Source organism: Acanthisitta chloris, unplaced genomic scaffold (assembly GCF_000695815.1).
Source record: "Acanthisitta chloris isolate BGI_N310 unplaced genomic scaffold, ASM69581v1 scaffold15738, whole genome shotgun sequence".
NCBI classification, from domain to species: Eukaryota; Metazoa; Chordata; class Aves; order Passeriformes; family Acanthisittidae; genus Acanthisitta; species Acanthisitta chloris.
This window is the reverse complement of record NW_008687715.1, coordinates 21,462-31,109: the sequence shown is the minus strand read 5'-3', so window position 1 is coordinate 31,109 and position 9,648 is coordinate 21,462. Positions and strand designations below refer to the sequence as shown.

The following is a 9,648-nucleotide window of genomic DNA, read 5'->3' as shown; positions in this document are numbered from 1 at the left end:
GGAATGCCTGCTAAGAAGCATTGAAATAGACAGCAAAATTAAAGCTTAGAGGGAGAGACATAGTCCATACCTTTACTATACCAGTTTGTATACTGAGAAAGACTTAGTATTTAATTTGACTTGAAAAAAAAAGCAGAAGCAGTAGCAACAGCCCACAACTAGCAGTTACACAATTTAAATGGCTCAAGCAAGCAGTGACATTTATGGAGATTAGCAGGGCTAGGAGAAGTTTTGGTTTTATTCTTTTTCACACTTATCTGAGACCATGAGGTTAACAAGACAACTGCATGAAGAATAATGTAGGCAACTGAAACATACTGTTTAAAATTAAGAAGCAGAATTACGGATAAAAAAATTCCAACAAACCAACATGAGCTCCACAGATACTATTATTTATAAGCCATAATTTTCGTCACATTTATATCCTGCAATAATTTACATAGAGGTCTCACAGAGAGCAAATGTTTCACAGTCCTAAAAGAACCATTCTACCATGCAAGTTGTTGCATGCAGCTCAACAGGTTCATGGGCTGCAAGAGCGAAAAATCAGTATTCCTTCTCATGCTCAAGCCCTATTTACAGAATTGTGGTAAACAGCACTGGTACAATTCTGGCCCATCCCATCTATCATGCATGCCTCATGACACACACTTTGTCCAAATTCCAAACCTGTGTATTATTGAATTTCCCACTTCTAGCAGAGGTATAATACACAAATTTCACTTACTGCTGTCATTCTAACCCTGGATCTATGGTCTCACCCCCCCATATATGCATTCTAGAGAGGATCCCCAGAAAGAAAATAAGAGGTCATGTAGTGGATCTTCAGAGAAAATAAGAAATCTTATTTCCTTCTTGCAATATTACTACTAATTCATCAGAAAAGATATTTAGCTCTCAAAAAAACTGCTGACACACTTTAGGCTAGGGAAGCATGAATGGTCTCACAAAAAGAGTATTCCATTAGGATAATATTTTTTTTCTTTGGCTATTAGTGTAAATCACACCACCACCACTGCTGGAATTAAAACCCTAATTTGACTAACATGCTGCTGTACTATATTCCTGTAAATTTCACACAACACTCATACACCTGCTCTGGTCTTGAAACCTAAAATAATGAAATAATGCACATTTCATAAGGACTTTTTCTCTAAGCATAAAAGAAAGTTTAATCCCTGTAGAGATTACCTTTAGGTTTTTCTAACACTCTCTGGCAAGTCTCTTTAATTTTGGTGAAGAGTTCTGGTCCTGCCAATCGCTTGGAAATGCCAACTCTCAACATAACAGCACCTGGCGTGAATTTTAATAGCGCAGCCCCAGGCTCACGTGGCTCTTTTGGCTGCTTTGGCATAAGACTGGACCAATCTACATCTATAACATCCACTGGATCTGCAAAAACATTGACAGACAATGAGTTAACACATCATCACCTCTTACCACAGCTGATGAATTTCACATGCTGTGTATGCTGCTGTCTCCTTAAAGCAACATATATTAGATGAACATTGCTCTGTAATTCTCTTGGACTCTTCACGTTAAAATTTCATAACTCACTTAGATGGGTGGAAAATAGCAGCATAGAAATATAAAGCTTTATGGATAAAAGCCTCCCCACCTAATTTTTATTGCAAACCCTTTGTGAAAGGCTACTGGGACCTTGCTTACCTAGGTTTGGACACACCACCTTATGCATTCACAAAAGTTGCAGTACAATTAAACACACACATTCTGCTTTGAATGCTGGATGTTGGTTTGTTCCCAAGAGATATACTATTTATTGAATAACCATACGATTGTGTTTTTCTAGTACATTTACCATAGAAATTACAGCCCAGATTACCCAACAGAACTTAGGACAACCAGAAGATTCCATGCTTCCCAATGGAAAGCATTCAAGCATGGACAGAATCTGCTCATGAATTGCACTCCTAATTCAGAAATACTGTCAACATTGCAACAGCACTGTATGTAAACAGACCTAATCTCTATACTCAAATAAACATAAAAGGGGTTTGATATACTTTTACCAGGCATCTTCTCATCCTCCTGCTGATCCTCCCGCTTTTCAGCATCACCTGCCAGAATTTCATCCAGTTCATCATCACTGATTGGCTCGTATTCTCCAGCACCAGACCCCAGTGACTGTACATCATCAGTCTTTGTATCATCCTCTCCTCCTGTAGAGACAGATAAATACTTTATCTTACAGCTTTAAAGCAATCATATTTGTTGTCTAAGCATGTTTTCAGCTTCCTGAAGACAAAAAGGTTTAGCAAGCTAGACTGTTAAGTTTTATGGACAAGTATATTCAACATAAAACCAGGTATTAACTCTCAGAAACAGAAGCTGTTTCTCCTGTATACAATGTGGCAGTTTGAATTTTACATATATCGGTTATAGCTTTTGGTGCAGAATTACACAGAAGGCCATAATCACAAGGAACGTGTCAATTATCTAGTATCTGGCATAAGTTAACACACTAAGTCTTCCAGGTGCTTTTGCATATTAATCTAAAGTGAGGACTCAGTCCAAAGGCTCTACAAGAAATAACATATCTCCAAAATACAAAAAGCTGAGAGAGATCCTGAATGAAACAACTGCACAGAGTTTTAGACTCTTTTTGGCAGTGACAAGAAGAGCTTTGGAAAGCCATGCCAGGCTCCTTTCAGTTGTTACACTCCATCCACATACTATATGCACATACAAATACCCATGCTGTGTGTGCAAATGTGTTCCTTAAAACCTGTGCACACAGGACACTCAAGCGCTGCCTTCTGCAGCTCATGAAAGGAACATCTGAAGGCTTTCTCTCACCTCCAAGACTGAAAGATCTGACTCTAGCATTCAAAAATCCTACTGCTCTACATTCAGGCTTTCTTAGGGTTCTCCATCACGGAGCTAACAACAAGCTGTGCCACACACACTGAATGGAATTTACAGGGCTCCTCCCTGGTGGATGACTGTCTTTCTGCTCCCGTAGCCAGAAGGGAAAATACTTCCATTTTGAGTTTCTTTCCCCCTTTTTTTTCTGGCTTGCCTTTGTAAAAGCTACAGAAGGGGAAGAAAAAAATAAAGTCTCCTCAACTAACCTAAAAATCAGCATGTTATCATCTTGGCCATCCCAAAGCCAGTAAAAGACATGCTAGCAGAGTGTAAATTAACTATTCAGACCAGCTGGCAATGCTTTGGAGGAAGCATATAGCACCTTAAACATTATTTAAGCTCACTCCTACAGCAAACACATTATGGCTTGAAACATTACAATCATTTTATTTAATCCTGACACATTTTGTCAAGCAATATACTACAGTAATTCATCCAAGTAAATACCAGATACCTACTTAGCATCATCAGATTTGGAAACTGAATTTAGTTCTCTAACAACTTTCTTCACTTTAAAAAGGAGAATGAGGTGATCCGCATGAGATTTCATTTTGTATCTTACACTTTAAATATTCACTGCCTGTATGATCCACCTTCTGCATCCACACTGATCGACCAGACACACTAGCTCATCAGAACTATGTGCTTGGACCAATGAAAAAATTTACTGTATTAAGCAATTAAAAATAATTCATAGTTCTCAACACAATTAAAAAAATGTATTAATTTTTAATTTCAAATCAAATATTGATAATTTCTAGACTATGATCCTATCATTACCTTTACTGCTCTTTTGTGGAAATTTACTTTTATATTAATTCTGCATTAAAAGCTTAACATACTGGGCAGCTAAAAGGAGCAATATAAAGAGGAATAACAAAAACAATGAAAGACAATGAAGTACAGCAAACCTTAGAAAATCATAAACATGCTATATCGCCTTTGCTTTAACAAAAATGGATGTCATCAGATATTTTACAAGAAGCATTTATTTTTCTTTAAAAATAATCTTCAATATACCATAACTTCCTACAGATGATAATTTTCAGAGGATTTAGAAGACAACCTTTGAAAAACAGACAAAAGAAAACACATTAAAGCACTGAGAAGTCTGCAGAAAGGCTAGACCTAACAACACATTTAACATCCACAGCCTCTTTAGTTACAGGTGGCCTCCTGGAAACAGGTAATGTACCTAAGAATAGCCTTTCATTATCTCTTTTCTGAAGTTAAGGCGTTGTACTCTTAGAGTTACTGCACCATTCCTTCCCTCTAGCTTAAAATAGTTGGATTCTGTCCATTAGAGAAAGACAGAGCAGACTTTGCCAGGCTCACTCCAAATACTATCTTTGTCAAGTGCTTCCACTCCACAGATAACCTCCTTAAATGGAATTTTCTCAATTGTACCAGTCAACCCTAATGACTACTTAGTGAATAATCAGGTAGGAGACATACGTAATAAATACTTCTCATCAACCTCTTGAGACAACATTTAACCGCCCAAATTAACAATGAACACTGTAGATAATTCTTATTAAGAATGCAAACACGATGAGACAATGCCCTGTTATCTTCTGTAAAAATACAAAAGCCTAATGTCTTTCTGCTTCTGAAAACTGGACTTCACGGCCACACCATCCCAAAACTCCAAATCTTACAATGCCTCTTCTTCTCTCAACAGACTTTGGCGAAGAAAACTCAGGCAACCACCAAAAAACCCTGAACTTACAGAACATAACCATAACATACACCAGTTACTCTGGACTTAGACTCTTGTTTCTTTTTTGCTATTGATAACAGTTAAAAGTACTTCCCAACAACCTGTCCACACACAGCACAAGCTTCTAATCCATGTGACAAAATGTTTGTCTGTGTTTGCCGTTACTTACTTTATTTATCAATCCTAAGCACATTTTCCCCAGTACTATTAGGTCCAGCAAACTGAATCAGCATTTAATAAGATTACCTCAGGAAAGCTGTTTTTGGACTGTTTTGCTAAGCCAACAGTTTGTTTCACCTACTAATCAGACAACCATTTCTGTGATAATTGGGCTCTGCAGAAAACAACCCCCAAAGAATAGCTTCAAGCCAACTTTCTTTTTTTCCCCACTCATTACCTGTCATTTCCAAAATAAGAAATACATCTTACAATGATGTAACAAGGCAACCAAATGTTGGTGTTATCCTTTAGCAAACTGCCTATTCAGAAGCATCACACCTTGGTGAAACTGTATCTCAGGATCATTTATGCTTCTTAGCTTCAAGACTTCTTTAGAAATTAACAAAGAAAAATAACACAATTAACACTAAGAAATATGCTCATCAGATTTCTCTCTTATTGCGTCTGCTTCTGCTGTAGAGAAGCTGGAGCCAAGATTCCCTATAGCTCAGTTCAGCACTATGCAAGAAGAGAATGCATAGTAACTCACCTTCTAAACTCTCTACTTTTTCGGCCTCATTTCCATCTTCAAAACCTTGTAAAGGTCCTAAATCTTTGTCTGTTCTTTCCTTCTCTGAAGCTCCTGAATCCCGACAAACACCATCAAACTCCTTTTCGTGATCCCTGTCCAGTTTTGTTTCACTATGTTTTGCTGATTCCTTTTGAGAGGAGATGTCAAGAGTTCTCTCCCTCTCTCTTTCAGCAGTGTCAGGTAGTTGTCTGTCTCTCTCTCTGTCCAGCTCCCGTCTTTTCTCCCTCTCTCGCTCTCGTTCTCTGAGTCTCTCTCGTTCCCTGCTCCTTGGCCAGTCTTTGTCAACATCTCGGTCCCAGTCTCTCTGTCTCCTGTCTCTCTCTCGTTCCCGATCATGTTCATGTCGATCTCGGTCCTGAAGCCTTTCCCTGCTATCAAAGGACCCAGATCTGGAATGGACTTGACGATCTGATTCAGGAGAACTTCTTCTTGAACTGTGGCTTCTTGAATCTTGACGATCTGGATGAAGTATTTTAAACACAAGCATGACTATGACACAAATGTAATACCATTTTACTAGACCAAAGCATTTGAAAGATTCAGGTATGAAAATATACTTCTCAAAAGCACCATCTACAAATAAATAAAGCTTTCAGATTGCCCATGGATTTACTTAAATACGTAGGGCAATGTCTCCCACTTCCAAAAATGATTTTTAGTGGCTACCTTCTACGATGACAGAAGCCAAACTGAAGGTACACAATGTTAACTCAGGAATTTAGGCAAGGAGGGGAAAAAAAAAGAAAAAAAGAATTATTTCAAATTCAAATTTTTCGAAACATGTCTTCCAAAAGATAGGAATGCCTTAATTAGCAAATAATGAATTCAGAAAAATAACTTCAGGCATATAATCATGAGGAGATCAGAGAGCCAAAATGCTTTAGGAGGAAGATATTTTCTTATTGATGCTGTTTAAATTTTAAAATAATTTTACCTTTTTTTTTTTTTACAGGAACTATACACATTAAACAGGTCAAATGTACTTATTTTGATTTGCAATAAAGATGATTTCCATGTGCATTAAAAGTAGGCCTAACAGGAACCATGACAGACTTACCCATTTTGCATACTTTCAGGAATTTCCATATCAAAATTAATGCTAATAATGAATTTAAGAACATTATTTAGATGACAGAACTACCTCAATGTTCTGTTAGCACAAGCTGAGGTTTTTTTGTCCTACAAATTACTTTATTCCCCAGACAACATGAATTGAATCTGACTGAATGTTTTGGTGTAAACAATATGGTAATCCTGCCTGCTGAGGATCAGCTTTTCAAATATGCTAACACTTGCAGGAATCTTAATTCATTCTAGTTTTACAATAAATGGCAGAGAGCACCTCCCTCTCCTGTCACGCTAATTAGAGCCATACAATAATGACTTGGGATTTGCATCTCTGCACTCCTAAACAGAATGACAGGTCACTGAAACACGCCTCATTACCTGAAGATGTGCTGCGACTGGGCTCCCCTCGTTTCAACTGATCAATTCTGGACTTCCGTTCAGTGATTTCTAAGCTTTTCTTCTCTCTGTCCCTGTCCCTATCCCTGTCTCTAGAGCTACTATGCAGGATCCTCTTCCGTCCAGTCTGGTCATCTCCGCTGCGATGCGCTGACTCATTGGAAGGGGATCTAAGTCTGCTCGAGGCATGGCTCCGATTGCTACCGAGGCTGCTGCTGCGCTTCTGATCCACAGGCTTACGGTGTGGTCCATCCTCTATAGTAACATGAGGAGCTTCCACCTTTTCTCCCCTCATCCTGTGACTTTTTCTATGGGAATCCTCGGTGCTTCTTTCTGGAACAACAATGTCACCACGTTCAGGAACATCTTCATCAGACCAGTCACTGAATGTTGTATCTTCTCTTTTGGGGGGAACTTCTGCCACAGCTTTCTCAGGTGGTGCTTCAACCAACTCTTCTTTAGTTACGGGGGGCGTTCTTGGGCCTTTTTTCTTCTTATGATGCGGAACAATTTCTTCATCAGAAACTTCAGAATCACCCTTGGATCTCTTCCGCTTTTTCTCTACATTTTTCCTTTTTTGGCCTTTCTTGGGTGAAAAGACCTGGCTTTCCTCAGTTGTTGATTCATTAGTGTACCTTTCCACCCCGCTGTCATCATCCTTCTTCTTCTTTGTAGCCTTTTTCTGTACCTTAGACTTCTTCTTGCTGTCATCATGCACTCTATCAGAAGCATCTCTTTCTTCAGAGGGACGATGTCCAAGATTTTCCTGAACCCTGGACCGGGAGCCTTCTGAAGCATCTGGTTGCTCTCTTTGCTTGTCTGCTGAAGAAACCCTCTCTTTGAACTCTGGTTCCTCATAACGCCGGGAACTCTCCTTTCTGTCTGATTTTCGCTCCTCTTCTTTCCAGCGACTCTGCCGCTCTTCTGTAACATGAGAGGGGCTCAGTGACCGGGAGTCCTGCGGCCGCACAACCTGGCTCAGGAGTCTGTGCTTTTCATCTACAAAATGTGAAAAAGAATGTACTTGTATTGTTTAGGAATGAGAATGTGTGTACATTTGGTACCTTCTGCGTGCCAAAATAATGTCAATTAAAACATGGAACCAATTACTTCAATTAGATTTCTTAAGTTTGTCTGTTGCTGCTGCAGCCACAGACTATTTCCATTTTGGTAAACATGAGTCTTAAAAGACAGATGTGGAAGTGACTATCACCTGACAGCCATAAGACAGCGACAAAATGAAGATAAAAGACAAACAAAGACTAAGAGAAAGTGTTCACAAAAATACGCAGAAGACACTTGCAAAAACTTTCCCCTTGTGTTTTCTATTTAACCTTGCAAGCTTTTTCCATAGACAGAGGGTAAGCTGGATCCAGCAGCAGAGACAGCCCATTCCCACTTACTTTTATCATCTCCACTGTTGTAAGCATCACTATCAGGAGAGTGATCACGGCGACGCTTGGGTGACTGACGAGGACTTGGACTGCTTTCGTTTCTGTGACGCTTCCTGCAGAAGAAATATACACCATCAGATATTTTCAGGAATGTTTGAAGAAAACATTAATTAATCGAGTTTTTCACCAATACAAACCCTGAAGTCTAAGCACCACATACAGAAGACAACACAGTTAAGGTGCCAGGAAGTTATGTAGTTTTCTAAGCTGTTATTACAAAACTTCAAGTATGACCAGTTTTCTGACCATACTGTAAGATACTTTAAACTAACATTCAAACATGTAAGACAACTTCCTTTTCATCAAAAAGTTATGAAAGACTATTAAGAACAATTTTTTCCTGTGGCAATGATCCTTGCAGCGAGCTGCCCCCATCTGGCAACAAAGCCTGCACCCAGACACTTGCTTACTTCTTCACCCTGTGGAATGGTGGGAACCTGTATGATATTATGTATAGGAATCCACAATTCCATCACAGAAAAGCTACTACTTATTTCCAAGCAAATCAGTTGTTCAGGGCTCCTTATTTTGTTCATTGTTTTTGCTGATGGAACAATGAGAATTTTATTGTACTACATGAAGAAAGAAAACAGAAAAAAAGCAAATGAGTGCTAAGTCCTTAAAGGAAGCACCACATGTACTCCAGATATTGTTCACATCTTCCCTGGCAGCCTTCTGGTATAGAAAATTTTGTAGTGCAAAGGGTAATGCATGTTCCACAGAAATTTAATGAATAAGTCACAAACCCTGACCTAGTTAGCTGCTATTTGACTTTCAAGCTTCAAAAAGGTACCAGAGTCCTCTATTATGTTTCCAAGAACGCCTGCATTATTAAAGGCAAGACCATGCAAGCATACTTAGAAGGGGAAATGACATCATCTGCCTCAATGGTTAGCTCCCCAGTAGTTCCATGATTCAGCACTAACAAAACATTGGATTAATTTCACCAGCACAGTACTGATTTGAGGCCACCAGTATGTGCCACACAGATGCAAGGGAGACACGGCTTCAGACCAAAAGCCTCTGGATAAACAGGATGTCTTCTTCCTTATAATACTCCCCTGTTTACTACTTCACCAAATTCAACAGTAAAAGACTGCTCCCCTTTTTTTCCTCCCCCCTTTAACTGAAGTAACACTTAGATCCACTCACTTGGATTTTCTTTCCTCATGGACATCTCTTGAACTTCTTTCTTCTCGAATATCTTCTCTCTTATCCCTGCGGTCTTCCCTTCCTTTATCTTTGTCATCCCAGTCCCTCTGGCGGTCTCGTTCTTTGTCTCTGTCTCGACCTCTCTCCCTTTCGCGTTCCCGCTCCCGGTCTCTCTCTCGTTCTCGCTCCCTTTCGCGTTCCTCACGCTCTCGCTCCCGCTC

General features: G+C 39.3%; 1 protein-coding gene across 1 annotated transcript in view; it reads right to left on the bottom strand.

Moving 5' to 3' along the window:
- Positions 1 to 9,648, bottom strand: part of LOC103807971 (zinc finger CCCH domain-containing protein 13-like) — a gene marked incomplete at its 5' end in the record, with an annotated part of 33,833 nt that overhangs the window by 3,078 nt on the left and 21,107 nt on the right. Inside the window, 6 exon segments of the mRNA XM_009080723.1 lie at positions 1,192 to 1,392; positions 2,031 to 2,180; positions 5,316 to 5,816; positions 6,804 to 7,820; positions 8,225 to 8,328; positions 9,428 to 9,648. The exon segment at positions 9,428 to 9,648 is cut by the window's right edge and continues 19 nt beyond it. Coding sequence (XP_009078971.1) covers positions 1,192 to 1,392; positions 2,031 to 2,180; positions 5,316 to 5,816; positions 6,804 to 7,820; positions 8,225 to 8,328; positions 9,428 to 9,648 — 2,194 coding nt within the window.